Raw genomic sequence first — 16265 nt, 5'->3', positions numbered from 1 at the left:
TTAGTTGCAAAGCCTTTCTGAGTTCCAATTCTCAATGCGACGTGGAGACACTGCAGCCCAGCCCTTAGGCACGCAGCACATAACTATGGTAAGGTAGTAATGGTAAAGTTGGCAATTGGTGGAACGACCAACCGGAGTGTGTACCCGTAACCGCTGCCTCACGTAACCGCCGTGATGTCCGTCGAAGGTAGCGTTCGCTTCTCTGTCGGAACTACAGCCAATTATCTTCTTCAAGTTGCTCGGCACTGAGCCTATTTCCGAGTTGACTTGCACCAACAGCCGGAGGACCGCCGCCGATCCCATGCCGTCGGGCGATTTCAAGGCATGGAAACCGGCGTGCCTTGTGCTACTGCATGTCTTCAGCACCCGATCTGCGAGTAAGATGTTTCACAAAGCTGCAAGTCAAAATCGATTGGGAGAAAATGCATTGTAAAAGCTCCTGCTAGGTTTTGCCTACATGTATCTACCCGTAGACGCCTTGCGTACTGAAAACAGAGCGTTCGTCCGATAGGAAGCCGACGTCGTACGGTCGTGTGCTAAGAACCGCCGTGGGAGAAAGTCCGAGATCAAGACAGAATTGGTACATGTAAGTTTCCATGGAACTAACTATAGCACCAAGTATGAAACACATCTGTTCAAACGGTCTTCTTTCATTGGAAGCTATAAGCGGAGTACCTCATGCACCCGCCCTCAATATAGCTAGAGTCTCTGTGAAAGCCTTGGCTAGTTGCACACCCCCACGCCAGATATCGTTGTGCGCACCATCAAGTTCGACTAGGTGTGTCTTGCTCTCTACTTCAGGTAGGGAGTCCAGAGTGGCTTCTATCGACTCGACCTGATCCCAAGGCACAAGCCCATCATTCCTGCTGTGCGCCAAAACAAATGCCTCCAAGTCAAGTGCTGCGTACTGCTTAGTATCGACCTTGGATGGACTGGCCTCTACTAGTTGGTCTTCCCTCATGGCGTTGAGTACGAGATAGTCATAATCGGGGTTGGTGATATGGAGCAGAGGCAGGTCGTAAATGCCACTGATTCCCAAGACGGCCGCGGGCTTGGGCACGGCGGGGTCCTTTAGAGTCTCCAAAGCCGTGAAGAAGGCGATTTGTGCTCCGACGGAGTGGCCAGAGACAATGTAGTTGCCGTCGATCGGGTAATGCTTGTTGAGATCCTTCAGCGCGGCAACGGCGTCGTTGAGGTGATCAGGCCATCTAGCTCTCTGAAGCTCGTTCGTGGGCGTGTTATTGGGTTGAACACCAGGAAGTGCGGAAAGTCGGTAGTCTAGGGATGCGATTCCTACGATTTGAGTTGCGAGCACGTCGGAGCTGTTTGCTTCGAGGGAAGCAATTGCGGGAAGAATGTCTGTTGCGTTCTGGGCGAAGTTACGATAGAAGCCTCCGTGAATGTACACCAACCAGTACTTGTCGGTCGCTACGGTCTCGTTGATCGCGGCTGAGGGGATGTAGACGTCGTAGACTTGGCGGACATTGGGCCCGTATGAGTAGGTGGTCGTCTTTGCGGTAGCCATGGCGGCGCCGACTAGCATTGAAGCAGCGGAGGCAGTTGAGAAACGCATTCTGATCACCGTGGTTGTTTTTTCTAAAACTCCTACTGATGTTGAGGGAGCCCGAGCTAGGTATATATGTCATTGATTCTCGCAATCACAGCGCGAGGGGCACGTTGCATTCCGTTTTCCCCAACTGGGGGTAACTAGACTCAAGGGGTGGGATTCGTTCGCCTAGCTCCTAGGGTGAATAACGAGTATAAAGACCAGCCTAGCCCAAATGTCAACAGATTGTCGGTGACGCAGTTCCACCATCTTTGATGCCAAGGATTGTATCATTTGCCTATCAGCGGCCGAGAAGACTACCCCGGGAATCTTAGCGGATGAGACCTCACTTATCGCGCATTAGATTTGACATATCCGGCATCCGCTCCGCGTGGGTCGATAATCCCGGATCACTAGTGCTGACAGTGACATGGAGTTGCAAGATTCTTCAATGACGACTTGAGACTAATTCTAAGCGAAAACACAACGCGAAGTTGAGAATCTATGGAAAAATGTAGTTACTTGACTTTGCGAAAATAGAGCGGGCGATGTCTCTCATTCGACCTCAAGTAGCAACTTGTCAGCTCCCAGAATAATGAATTGAAGCTAAACACGTGGTCCTTACTATGGGAGGCATGTGGAAGTCACTCGTCTTAACATCCTTTACGCCCAGTGCACTTCTTCATGGACCGATATTGACACATAGATTTTCATATTCAAGTAAGTAGGGATTTAAAACTGTTGAGTCTAACGCAATCCTAGATTCTTGATCTTCGTAAAGGCCTGACCTACTAGAGCCGGGCCCGGGAGCCTTACGCAAGCAACTCTTGAAATGCTCCATCCAACTCCTGCAAAGAGCTCACGATATGAGATTGCCGCTCTATGATCCAGCTTTCATACTCTTGTAGTGTCTGCTTCGAGTTACCAATCATGCGTTCCATCTCCTTGGGCTGCGGACCCCCCGAGGTTGCTCTATGCTTGATGATTCCAGCCGGGTCAAGCGCTTCTTGGAACTCCGCCTCACTCAGAAACTGATATGATCCCTCTTCAAGGCCAGTGTGCTTCAAGGTTTCTTTGAATATCCTGGAAGCTTCCGCATAAGGGAAGTTGCTCGGGGACAAATCTTCCGCCTTGGCGTATCTGACAGTCTCTGAAGCAAAGTGGTGCCCGACACGAAACGGTACTTTGTGCTTCCGCATTAGAAAATCGGCCAACTCTTGAGAGGCGGTCCAGTCAAGATCTAGCTCTTTCAGAGATCGTTTACCGTCAATGACAAGTGCGTTGAGAATCCTTTGCCATTGTGCGAGAACCTTTGTGGTACCGTTGATGACATCCAGATTGTGGCCTAGGTCTTTTGCGTCACCGTAGCCAGGAGGAAGATTATGTCCCTGTATGGCACGACCAACTCCCAAAGTGATAATATGAGATGCATCGGATCGAGTGTTGTTAAGTAGGCCTGGGTTTCTCTTCTGTGGCATAGCACTTGAGACATACGTGTTCTCACCCCCCTCTTGAAGAAGAATCCATGGCTTCGGCTGAGCGTATTGATTCATGACGTCCTGGATGTAGGCGCCAGTGTGAAGAGCAATTTGAGAGGCAATGCCTCCAAGCTCAACTGGCATCTCAGCCATGGTGATTTGAGCTGCATCATAGGCGTTGTCGACTACTTGCGTAAAGCCGAGATACTTGGCCATGCGTTCCCGATTGAGAGGCCAACTTGTGCCGTTCAGCACGGTCGTGCCCATCGGACATCGGTCCAATCTGGCGTAAAATTGCCGTAGTCTCTCCGCGTCGCGATGAAGGCCTGCAATGTGACCCAGCAAGTAGTGGCCGTATGAGTTGGGTTGGGCTGCGACACCGTTGGTGTAGTTCGGTACTAGAGTCGAGGCATGGGTTTCCGCCATCTCAAGGAGGTGAGTTGTTGTCGTGTGAAGCTGTGCAGCCAACTTCAAGACTGCATCGCGAAGAATTGCCGTGCAGACCGTAGCAAGCATGTCCTGACTTGAACGGCCGGCGTGCAGAAGAGTTGCCTCAACACCCGCTACTTCGATAAGGAGAGGTTCGAAGGTGATGACAAGGCTAGGACGCGGCGCGCCGGGTTCGTCGCCCGAGTCTAAAAGTTTCTGGAGTCCACGGCTGATGCGACGGGCTACATCTTGTTCCAGGAGACCTTCTGAAGAGTTGATGACGGCGCTGGCCTTGTTGATTTCACCGAGCCAATAGTACGTGTCCCGGCCAGGGACCGGGAGGTTCTCCGGCGAGATTGCCAAACCCGGCATGATGTTTAGCGGAAAAAGCGAAAGAAGGTGAATTGTTGAATCAAGTGGTGGGACTTGAGATTTGTCGCATCAACTTTATCGTGGTCTAACTTAATTTGAATCCTTCGTGCTCACGGCTGTGTTGAAGATAATGGAGCTTTGGGAAGTTGAGTTGGAGATAAGGTACCTTGTGTCACGAGTTATGGCACGCAGCAATGGGCATACGGAGTATAATAAAAGTAGCTTTACTATTAAAGTAGAAATAGACAAAAGGAAAAGGTCTATATATATAATATCTAAGATAGATACGTGATTTAGTACGTAACGGGTACTTTATAAAATACGATTATTATTTTTATTACGTAATATACCCCTTAATTACTACCGCTAGGGAGCTATTATATTTAAAATAAAATCTCTAAATACTCTTATAAAGGCCTAATTTAGTTAAATATAAATAAAAGAAAAATAAGTATAAAGGATATATATTTTTTAAACCGCGTTTATTATAAATATATTCTTTTATTTAAAATAAATAGAATCCTAACTTAGAATAGTACGTATTTTATTACTTTTAATATATAAATTATTAAGGGCAAGGCTACTTAGCTACCTTATATATATTTAAACTTTTATAGTATTATTTAGTTATTATTTCTTTTCTTCTTTTTAACTTCTTATAATTATTATAAGTACTTTTATTTATTACGCGCGTATACTTATATTATTAAATCGTTTACTAATTTTATTTTAAATATAAATATTTAATATATTTAGAAATAATAATAAGTTTTATATAATTTTTATAATACTTTTTATATACGTATTATATAGTTTATTAAGAGTTTAAATAGGTAATAATATTAACGAGCCCCTCTAAGTCGTTATTCCCCCCTATAACTTTTTATTTACTTATTAAAGCTTAGTTATTAAGCTCTCTTTTTTTAACTAAGAAAATATTAAGGTTATTAATTAAAATACTAAGGATTTTATTAAGTTCGAGGCTCTTTTTAATAATTATAATAAGGGTAATAATAAAATAAATAATAATAATAAGAGCTCTAATGAGCTTTTACTTATCCCCCCCTCGGAGTTTAAAAATAAAAATAAGACTAGTTTAAATAATAAGCTTTTTAAAAAAGGTATATTATATACTTATTATTTTAAGAATTTATATTTAATATTATTTTAGGGTTTAAAAAACGTAAAGCTAACTCTTTTTAAAAGGGTAATAAGAAATAAAAAAAAAAACTAAGAAGTTAAAGTACCCCCCGTAATAAGTATAGTTCTTTTTACTATTCTAGGCCTATTTAATATATACTTAGTCCTTAAAAAGCTTAAAAAGAAGGCTCCTAAAGAATAGAAGATTTAGTACTTACCTTATTTTAAAATAGCCCTCTAGTATACTAATATTAAAAATAGTAATTATTATTTTATAAGAAGTAGTAACTAATATACGTACTATTTTAATAGCTATTTAGCTAAAAAGTATATTAATATATTAGTCGTTTTATAGTTAATAGCCTAGGCCTTTATTAAAGTTATTATAAGTAGCGCTCCCTCTTTTATAAATATATTATCTTTTTTTATTATTAAAAAACGTATTTTTAATTATAGTTTTAATAAGATATTATTAAGCTTTATAATATTATTTACTAAATATATAATAACTAGAGGATATATAAGAATTATATTAGCTTTTATATAAAGGACTTTTTTAACGCGCACCCCTAGTTCTCTTTATACTTATTATAATTATTTATAACTAATTTTTTATTATATTACTCGCTTTTATATCCTAAGTTATTAACTTAATAATTATTCTAGCTCTTATACCCCCCGCTACCCTTACTATTCTTAGCTTTATAAACTTTAAAATATATAAAATACGTTTTTTAATACGTATACTAACCCTCCTTTTTAATAACGCTATATTTTTAATAATTACGTACTTTATAAACTAAGAGTTTAAATAATAAATATAAGCCTAGTTCTTATTTTTATATATATATATCCTATAAAATAAGGTTATTTTAAGAGTTTAGGCCTTCGGGCTATAAGAAGTTTTTATTTTATTTACTTTAAGCCTCTAAGCCGTACTCTAAGTTCCGTTTATTATTTATTTTTAAATATTAAGTTTTTTTAAGCGTAGCCTAAATTAATTATTTTTAATTATTTTAGCTATTTATAATAGCTTCTTATATATTATAAAAGTTAAGAAGTATGTAAAAATATTTAAACTTAGCTCGTAAAAGGTTTTTAATAAGTCTATTTATTAATATATCTTTTATTAATATATAAGTAATTTCGAAGCTATTTTTAATATACTCTTGTTTTAGCTATATATTTTATATATTAATATAATAAAATTAAGTAACTATTCTCTCTCTTTCCCTTATAATAAGTTAAATTATTTATTAATTATCGTAGTTAATTAATTATATTTCTCTTAAGTTAAGGGTAATATCCTTAAAAAGGCGCTTTAGAGTTATAATCTCTTTTATCGTTTTTTAAAATAAAAAAGCTTAGCTTTAGTAATTAACGTCGTAACCGTTACTTAGTATACTAATTTTTATAAAATTAGGTTACTAAAAAAGAATATTATATATTCTTAAAATAATTATCGTATTATTTTATTATTTATAAAGCTAGTATTTTTAACTAAAAATAATAATTACGTACTTAATATATTACTATAATAGAGTATAAAATATCTTATTATATAAAAATATCGGATATAATAATTAATTATTTTAATATAAGTTACGCTTAGGTTAGTTAGGAACCGTAATAATTATAAGTAAATAAAGGTAACGTCTAGTCTAATTATAATAACTATATAAAATATACTTCTAACCTTTTTTTAATAACTCTTTATTTCCTCTTTTATTACCTACTCCTTATTTAGTTTAAACTCTTTTAAAAAAGAGGGGTAGCTAGATATAATAAATTATAAAATCGAAGTACTTAATAACTCGCTTAATATATATATTATAAATAAAGTAAACCTTATAAATAATATAGTTTTATAAAATCTATACTTTAAAAAAGTAATTAATTAGTTTATTCTCCTTAAAATTAATATATTCTTTTATACTATTAACGATCCCCTAAGCCGCTTTTTAGTTATTTTAATAATATAAAATAATAAAGTTATTAACGTAGAATATTAATATTACTTTCCTATTTACGGTTTAATAAATATAAGTCTCTTAGTAGCTATATATTATATTTATATTACGGAGTATAAAAATAAAAGTTTAGAATTAAAAAATTAATAAATTTTAGAAGCTATATAGAGCGTATTAGAGTTTATTTACTTTATTAATAACCTTATATCCCTTTAGGAGTTTAATAATTATTAGTTTTTTATTTTTAAAAAGTGCGTTAAGGAATACGTTAATAGTATTATACTAGTTTATTTTAAGGTCGAATTAGGTAGCTATTATTATTATAAGCCTAAAGGCTTTTATAATAAGCGTCGAAGCGTACGTATTTTATAAAAAGTTAAGTAGTTATATATTCCTCTTTATATATATATATACTTTTACCTTACTAACCTCGTTATTAACGTTATACTTATAAGTATATACTTATTTTAATAAAAATAAGATCCCTTATTTAAAATTATAGTCGACCTCTTTTTATATATTAATATCCCTTAGCTTTTTTATTTCTATATTTATAATATCCCTAAGTAGTTTTTATAGTTATAATAAGAAATATTTAATATTACTAAACCTTTTTAATAAGTTTTAAAAGTTAACTTTAATAAGTCGTAATTTCTAAACTCCTCCGGAGCGCTCTAAGTAGGTCCTATAAACTATTCTTTTTATTACTTAATAAAGTATTATATATCTTATATTACTTTTTTTTATAGCCTTTTACTAATTAGGTATAAAAATAGAAAAAAAGTAGTCCTAAAGATAGTTATAATAATTACTATTTCTTATATTTAAATATAAGAGCGTTATAAAAATATTATTATTAAAGCGGTATAAAGGTTTATGGGCCCGGTTTAAATATTTAGGACCTAACGGAGCTTTATTTAGTACTTAATAAGGTAGTTCTTATAAACTTTATTCCTATATAATAATAAAGATTTATTATAAAGGTTCTTTATTAACGTCGACTTTAATATTAAAAATTACTTCTTTATAATTAATACCTCGTTTATTATATACTTTAACGTTTTACTAAGAGCCGTTAAGAATTAAAAACTTAAAAACCTTTATAATATATATAAGTACTTATCCCCCTAATAGAGTAATCCGCCGGGGCCGTACTATATATTACGTATTAAGGAAAACTAAGTATATTGCGCTCTATACCTAACTACTAATTAAAATAATAGTTAACTGACTCGACCGTTGTTTTCTTTTTATTAATAGCTCCCGACCTTTCCCTGCCCGTTTAGAGGGCGAGCTATACTTATTTTAACGTATATAAGACTTTTTAATACTAGCCCGCATAAGCGGCTAGATCTTATATTATATACTCCTTTTTATTAAGGGTTAGGGGGCCCCTTATATATTTTTTTATATTTATAATATAGCTTATATTAAAGGGATTTTTAGTTTTATAAAGTATAATTTCTAAGTTAGTATTAATATACTAAATCTTAACATTTATATTAGCCTAGCTATTTATAGCGTTTATACTATTACCTAGCCGAATTCCGTATTATTAAAAAGTACTTTACTAATCCTTAGGCGTGCTTATATTAGCTATAATAATTATAGCGTCGAGCTAGCTAAGGGTACCTAGCCCGAGAGGGGTAGACTTATTAATAAGTATTTTTAGAGTAGGTTCTCGTTAAGGTAATATTTTAACTAGCTAACCTCTTAACTAGTTATTTAACTAGCTATTTAGGTAGTAGTTTATATATTAATAGGTTTATTTAATAGATTTATTTAGTAAATTTATTTAGTTTAAATAGAGAGTAGCTTTGGGCGATATCAAAAATAATAAGGATAGAAAGAATTTTTGCGAGCTTTAATATAATAAAAGAGTAGTAAATATTAGCCTATTTAGCCCTTTTTTTAAAAACTTCTACGTCGTTATTAAAGTTTAGAACCTTTATAGTTAAGGGCCGCTTCTAACTCTTATAACTAACTATTATAACTAATTATTATAGCCGACCTTTATTATTAACCTTTTTAACTAGCGCCGCTACGTAACGAAGAGGGTAGCTTACTTATCTTAAATTATATAGCGGTTTTTATATTAAAATTACTATATTGCGTTAAGCGCGTACTTAGGGTATATTGCGCGTATTATATAATTAAAAAGTATACTATATTATATAATTTCCCTTAAAAGCGTGATCTTATTAAGGTTCATCTTTTATACCTATAAAGCCGGAAAAAAACCACTATATATAAGTACTTATAGGGAGGATTATAAATTACGTAGAGCTATTTATAACTTAGTTATTATATCCTCTTTTTTATTCCTATCCCCGAGCTTATATAAAGGGGTTATCTTAGGGGTTAGTAATAATAATAAAACTATATTAGCCTCTTTAGCCTTATTAACTATACCCTAAAATACGTTTATTAATTACTTAGCGTCCTAAATAGTTAAAAATTTAATAATAATACTATCCTCGACTATAAAGTTATTTTAAGTATTAATATTTCCGAAGTTTAAATCTGCTTCCCTAAGTACTTAAACTAACTTATTATTAGTATTAAAAAGTTCTTATATTTTTTAAATTATTAAATTTATTTATTTACTTACGATAGCTTATTCCTTATATATAGGATTATAAAAAACTTCTTTATTAAACTTAATATTCTTTATAATAAATACCTACTCGAGCATAGGTACTTAGACCTTATATAAGTTATACGTTTTTAATATATATCTAACTAAGTATCCTATATACCTATAAGGAAGTACTTTAAACTCCTTTTAATATATACCCCTTTGATAATCCTTATAAAGAGGGTATACTTAGTAATTATATATATAAAGGTTATTAAAATATAAAATAACTAGTTTAGAATCCCGTACTTAGTAACCCGTTTATTATTAGTATTAATACTACTTTTACTAGTTAATTTTTATTATAATAAGTAAATCTCTTTTATTAACCTCCCGTAAGGTAATATTATAAATAAAGATTATTATTAGTATTATTTTATTTTATAAATTCGTAAGGAGGTTTATAAAAAAGTATATCTTACGAGCTTTAGTAATTATAAATTAACTTACTCTTTTAGTATTACTTATAGGTTTTTTTATATATAAAAGTAAAACTTTTATTCCGATTCTTAGCTCGCTACACTACGTTTTATATACGTATTTAACGTTTATAATTAAAAGAGCGGTCTTATTATTATTTTTAAAAAAATAGATTAGAGTCTCTTTTTAATAACGAATCGCTACCTCGAGGCTCTATAATATAAAAAGTACTTTTTCCTCTATTTTTATTTTTAAAAAGAACCCCCTAAGTTACTTATTATATTTATTAAAAGCTATGAGTACATATTATTATTTATTAAAAAATAGTTTAAAATAAAAGAGATCTTAGGATATACGGTACTATAGCTATAAGGCTCTTTTTAAGGGTAGTCTTTTTAAAATTACTATTTTAGTTTTAAATAATATATATACTTTATACTTAACTTATAATAAAGGTTTAATATATATACCTCGAGTCTTATATAGTGTTACGAAGGTAACTTTGTTTACCTTATTATTCGCCTTATTATCAATATTACGTAAGCAAACTATATACCATATTAATCTACGACTTCTGTAGATTATTATAGGTATTGATTATGTAAGCAATACTGCTTATATAAGCTTACGTGAGCAATGGAAAGTACTGGAAGGTAACTGAATAATCTGGAATTTACTCGAGGCGGAATTACGTACTACGATTACGCATTCACTTACGTATACGCTTATTAATTATATCATAATTAATAAGCAATGGAATATTCTAGTAGGAGGTTTTTATGCCTATATATAGGCGTGTATTTGCCTACCTAGACCTTTCGTTAAGCAAGCAACTTCTTATATAGTAATTCAACTATATTACTCTCTTTACTACAAAAACCTCTTTTATATACGCTTATATCCCCTATATTCATATATTCTTGCTTCTATATGAATATTCACTTTTCATATTCTTTATAAGAATATCCCGCATTACCTCGTTAAAGCTATACGTGCTAGATATAGTAATTAATAAAGAGTATTAAGTCCGAAATAACCTATTTTAAAGTACTAAAAAAGCGCGCTATTAAACTTTTTATAAGTATATTAATATAAATAATAAAATGTTTTATAACTAATTAGTAATATAATACTAGCTAAGCTTTATAAGATATACTTAAGGTTTATAAAAAAAGGATAAGATTAAAGGAGCTTATATTTAAAAAAAATTAGATTATTCTTTTAAATAAGCTATTTTTTAATAGTGCTTTTATAAAGCGTTCTTTATTATAAAGTATAATCTAGACTATAATACTAAAGTACGCTTCTATTTAGTAAAGTTTTTAAAATTATATTAATATAAAATCCCTTAATATAAGTAACGTTTTAGAGCTTTAAATCGTAAGTTCCCTTTTCCTTAAGTCCGTTTAAAACGCCCTTTATAATATAAATATTACGTATAATAATAAATAATATAATAGTTCTTAATTTAATATAGTTTTTATTACTTAATAATACGTAACTCTTAGGTTTAAGTAGGCTCTTATTATTAATTAAATATATTATTTTATAACTATTTATTACCATATTTTTAAAAAGGGGGTAAGTACTATTTATAAAAGTACTAAAAATTATATTTATTTTTAAGTCCTAACTCTTTATAAGTATAGTAATTACGTAGCCCTCGTTTTAGTTTATTAATAAGCTCGTAATAAGTTAATTAAAAAATCTTTTTAAAAACTTAAGTTTCTTAGGGGTTCTATTATTCCTTAGCTAACTAGCTTTTTTAAGCTTATTTTAGAGTAATTTCTATTTATTTAATTTAATAATAATAAGGACTTCTTTTATATAGCTCCTTAATATTCGTCTTAATAACTTACTAGCGTTTCGGCTTATAAGTACTTATTTTAATTTTTAATACGCTATAGGGTGCTATAAATATACGTAATTATAAAAGTATATAACATTACTTTTATTATTTACGTTATTAACTAAGTTAGAGTGTTTAATAAAAATAGAATAAGCCCCTTTTTAATTTAAAAATCGTTTAGTATATACGTCCTAAGTTACTAAGCTAAATATATACGTAATCTCCTCGAGGGTCTTTATATATATTTTAAAAGCTATTAATTTATTAAAGGTTTTATATATACGTTAGCCTTATATAAAGTTAAGTTTAGACTTAACTATAATTAAAAAATTAAGTATAGTAATCTTTTTATAATTTTTAAAATATTAAATATTTTAATTTAGAAATAAGTAGATTATTACTCTTTATACTAATATTAAAAGTTAATTTTAGTCCTTACTTTATTAAGGGCTTATTAATATTCCTTTTCAACCGTATTTTTTATTATTAGTTCGGGAGGTATAAATTCTTGTTTTAAATATTTAACGATTTGCTATATACTAAACTTAGTACCGTTCTTAATAGCTTTTTAAAATACGTATTTATATAATATAGTATTAATTAATTTTACTAATCACTAAGTAAGGATTTTAATATATGTATTAATAATATTACGTTTATAAATTATAAGTTACTTATATTTAATATTAAGCTCTTATTATTTCTAAATACTCTTTAGTATATAAATCTTTTTTATAAATATAATATAAAGATAGATTTATTTATATAAAGTAAGTAATATAGCTAGCTTTATAAAAAAAAACCTAGCTTAGTTTTATAAATTATTTATATTTAAAAAAGTTAAAAAGTTCGTATTAAAAGTTATCTTTAGAAGCTATTAATAAAGGATTTCCTAGTTTTTTTAATTATTTTTAAATACTTTATAACGGGCTTAGTAAGCTCATAGTTCTTTTTTATTATAGGTCGTAACTAATTATTTAAATTCTAAGGGTAAAATAAGTGCTATAGAGGGGTTAAGGAATATATTAAAATTTAGAGCGTTTAGGTCGACGTATTTTTAAACCCTAACGCCTTTATTTATAATACGAAGTATACTAAACTATTTAATTTAATTATTATAATTAGTTAATTTAGCTTAGGCTAAAGTAAGTATAAGTAAGTTAGTTATTTTAAAAAAATCGTAAGAATTATATTAATAAGTACGTTATTATAGTATAAGGTCTTAACTAAGAGCTAAGCTTATAATTATTACGAGTTATAATACGTAATAATAAGTATATAGAATATAGTAAAAGTAGCTTTATTATTAAAATAGAAATAGATAAAAGGAAAAGGTCTATATATATAATATTTAAGATAGACACGTGATTTAGCACGTAACGGGCACTTCGTGAGATGCGATTACTATCCCTATTACGTAATACCTTGTGAGGGGAGATGACAGAGTGGATCCGAATGAGGCGATGCATCTGCAGTGTTGATCGGAGCCGACTCGGTTATCAAGCCGAGTTCAGCACATTAGGTTCAGCACTTGCTGAATTTCGAGGATCATCTCGTATCTATGATTTCAACTTGTTTAGTTAGACATCGATGAAGCAACACGTGAGATAAGTCGGCGAAATATCCTCGAAACTTAGGATCCAAAGTCCGGTTCACAAACATCAATCGGCAGAAGCAAACCTTCTGAGCTTCAAAGTTTTGTGAAGCTCCCGTGTTACCTCATGTTCCTGACCAATCATTGCAGACAAAGGCATTTTCAACGCATCGCAGCGGTTGATGGATTTGGAATCGTACCAACTATTCATTAAGTTCCTACATTACTGGCTGGATACCTCGTTAGGTTGCCTCGGTGCATGGGTATCTCGGACGTTGACAAGCGCCTTATGTGCTCTTGTCTCAAAGTCACCATCTTCATACGTGTACTTTTTAAGAGTTGTTACCAGTTGCGACACCCCAGAAGTACGCCGACCAAGCACCCAGAATCAACATGACCAAAGAACCGAAGCAAATCATAGAGATCCGCTTGTTGCGTGGCCCATTGTCCTCGTAAAAAGCCCTCTTTCTCTCATTCCACAATTCGCCATTAGCCCTACGTTGCTTCCTAGTCCATTGGAGGTTGCCCAAATCGATGGACCACCACGACAGGACACCCAACATGATTGAGACCAAGACGGAAGCGGCGGCGAGAACGGCGTAGACGATGACGACGTGGTCATAGCTGTCGTTATCGGCATCTTGGATGGCTCCGGTGATGACACGAACGATAATGTTCATCCTGCTGCTTGTTAGAAAAACATGACTGGATTGAGATGGATCGAGAACTTACGCGTTGTTCGTAGCAATTTTGACGGCGTAAGCGGAGCCAAAGACAGATGAATGCCACATCGAGGTACGGATACTGTCGATAATGGTGGTAGGGCCCAGAGTGAACGCAACGGCGTAAATGCCAAACGCTGCAGCAGTTCCTTTGGTATCCGTAGCCCAGTTGATAAGAGCCATAGCCAGGAAGACTCCGGTACCGCAAATAGCCACTAAGAAGGGTCAGATACCGGCAGAATCCTCAAAAGGACATGATTGACTTACACAAGGTGATGCGGTTGCCCAGGAGATCAATGAAGGCACCAATGCAGGGAACCAAAAAGAAGCCGGCGTACTGCAGAGTTGCTGAGTACCAACCAGCAGTGATGGAGTCGGTCTTGAATCTCTTCTCAGCCAACTCGGTGGCGTTCTGCGAGAACACAATTGCAGTGCTGGTCTGGAAAAGAGAGAATGACAAGATGGCCCAGAAAACCCACGGGAGCTCAAGCACCTTTCTGACTTCAAACTTCTTGGACTTCTCAGTAAGCTTTTCACCGGTGGCTGGGTCCGTAACGTTGCCAAACTTCTTGTGGGCGATGGTGTTGAAGCGGTAAAATACGAGAGTGAGAATATTGGTGAAGACATTCATGAAGACGGCGATCCAGAAGACCCATGCGAAGTTACCAGTGTTCTTTGCAATGATGTTGGCTGAGGACTTGCCGACGAAACCGCCGATCTTCTTGATGCCGAGCTCTAGGCCGAGGGTGGACGCGAAACCGTTGTTGGGCGAGAACCAGGAGCTGAAGACCTTGTACTGGGCAACCTGGGTTGCGATGTCGCCGAGGGCAAGGATGACTCGGCCGCCGATCATGAGCTTGAAGCCGCGGGTCTGAGCTGCGGCGGCGACGATAATGGAACCGATGGAGTAGATGATGTTACCTTTTGCTGCGTCAGTTTCATTGTCTCAGAAGAGGCTGCAAGTGTAAAACTCACCATACAACATGGCACCGGCACCACCGATTCTGTCCGTCACGATACCGCTCGTGAGAATGAGCAGAGTAACCATGAAATCTTCACTAGCTTCAAGCAGGGAAAACTGCTTGTTGTTGATATCGAGCTCCTTCTTGAGCGTCGACTTCAGGGCGCCGGTGATACCCGAACTCCACGAAGAACCGAAGCTGATGCAGGAGATCAGAATGACGGCAATGATCTTCCAGTACATTGGGGGATGTGGCTTGAGGTCGTCCTCCGAATCCGAGGATGATGACTCGGGGACCTCGTTGACGAGGTCTTCGGGGTGTTTCTCCCGGTGGGACTCGAGATCTGCGCGGGCCGCCATTGTTGTTTGATAGTACCGGTCTCTCGGTAGCAGTCTAATGCACGAATGATAGATGAGAAGGACAAGGGAGCGAAGTGAATGCAACCATCGAAGCAGCGCTCGTCTTGCTATTTATCCAACCTATGTCGGACGGTAACCGAACTCTGTTGGTTCGCAAACCCGAGGTCGGATCGAGACGGCACGGCGAGAAACGTAAGACTTGGCTTGAGAGAAAGCAACTCGGACGATGGAGAATTCCATCAGAGGACTTTTTTCTCTCACATTCAAGGTTTTCTTTGCTCTAGACTAGTGCGCCAAGCTCCATGATGGCTCTCGGAGATGCATCTGATAAGATTAAACAGGCTAGCAAACCCCTTTACGAGTCAGGGATATGCTAGTCCGAACCGCCCCCTCGAACCCAACGACCTGTCAGCGCTCTGCTTTCAATCCACAGCGGGGTTGTTGCGAAGTGGAGCCTGAAGCGAGAAACAGAATTCTCACAGTGAGAAGTTTGTGCATTCGAGATTCTCCATACCGCCAGCTCTGTTGGCCAGTGAGAAAGCCGTTGGTGGCGGTTTTGGCCGGATGCAGACGACGACGACTTGTGATTCCATCCGGGGGAAGTCCCATCAAGCTACTTGAAAGTCTCGGCTTTCGGGTGGGCTCTGCCACATGGGGGCAAGGATGGCGTGGTTTTCAGCCGTATGTGGGCGTCTGATTCTCGACTGGTATCTGATGATCTCGAAATCTCACCGTGAGGGATTGAAGCCTTCGACACTGCATCTTCAGCACGGCCAAGGTTGAACA

General features: G+C 34.7%; 3 protein-coding genes across 3 annotated transcripts; all 3 read right to left on the bottom strand.

Annotated features, from left to right (window-relative positions):
* Nucleotides 1-676: 676 nt before the first annotated feature.
* CLUP02_09788 (uncharacterized protein) lies at nucleotides 677-1543 on the bottom strand (the record flags this gene model as incomplete). Its single annotated transcript, XM_049288766.1, has 1 exon — nucleotides 677-1543. One exon carries the CDS (start codon nucleotides 1541-1543, stop codon nucleotides 677-679), a length of 867 nt encoding a protein of 288 aa, XP_049145910.1.
* An 815-nt stretch (nucleotides 1544-2358) lies between these two features.
* On the bottom strand, nucleotides 2359-3825 carry CLUP02_09787 (argininosuccinate lyase; the record flags this gene model as incomplete). Its single annotated transcript, XM_049288765.1, has 1 exon — nucleotides 2359-3825. One exon carries the CDS (start codon nucleotides 3823-3825, stop codon nucleotides 2359-2361), a length of 1467 nt encoding a protein of 488 aa, XP_049145909.1.
* Nucleotides 3826-13768: 9943 nt separating this feature from the next.
* On the bottom strand, nucleotides 13769-15479 carry CLUP02_09786 (major facilitator superfamily transporter; the record flags this gene model as incomplete). Its single annotated transcript, XM_049288764.1, has 4 exons — nucleotides 13769-14117; nucleotides 14169-14373; nucleotides 14426-15079; nucleotides 15134-15479. The coding sequence occupies 4 exons, from the start codon at nucleotides 15477-15479 to the stop codon at nucleotides 13769-13771; spliced, it is 1554 nt and encodes a 517-aa protein (XP_049145908.1).
* Between the last annotated feature and the right edge of the window lie 786 nt (nucleotides 15480-16265).

This window comes from Colletotrichum lupini, chromosome 5 (assembly GCF_023278565.1).
Source record: "Colletotrichum lupini chromosome 5, complete sequence".
NCBI classification, from domain to species: Eukaryota; Fungi; Ascomycota; class Sordariomycetes; order Glomerellales; family Glomerellaceae; genus Colletotrichum; species Colletotrichum lupini.
This window is presented reverse-complemented; position numbering and strand designations above follow the sequence as displayed.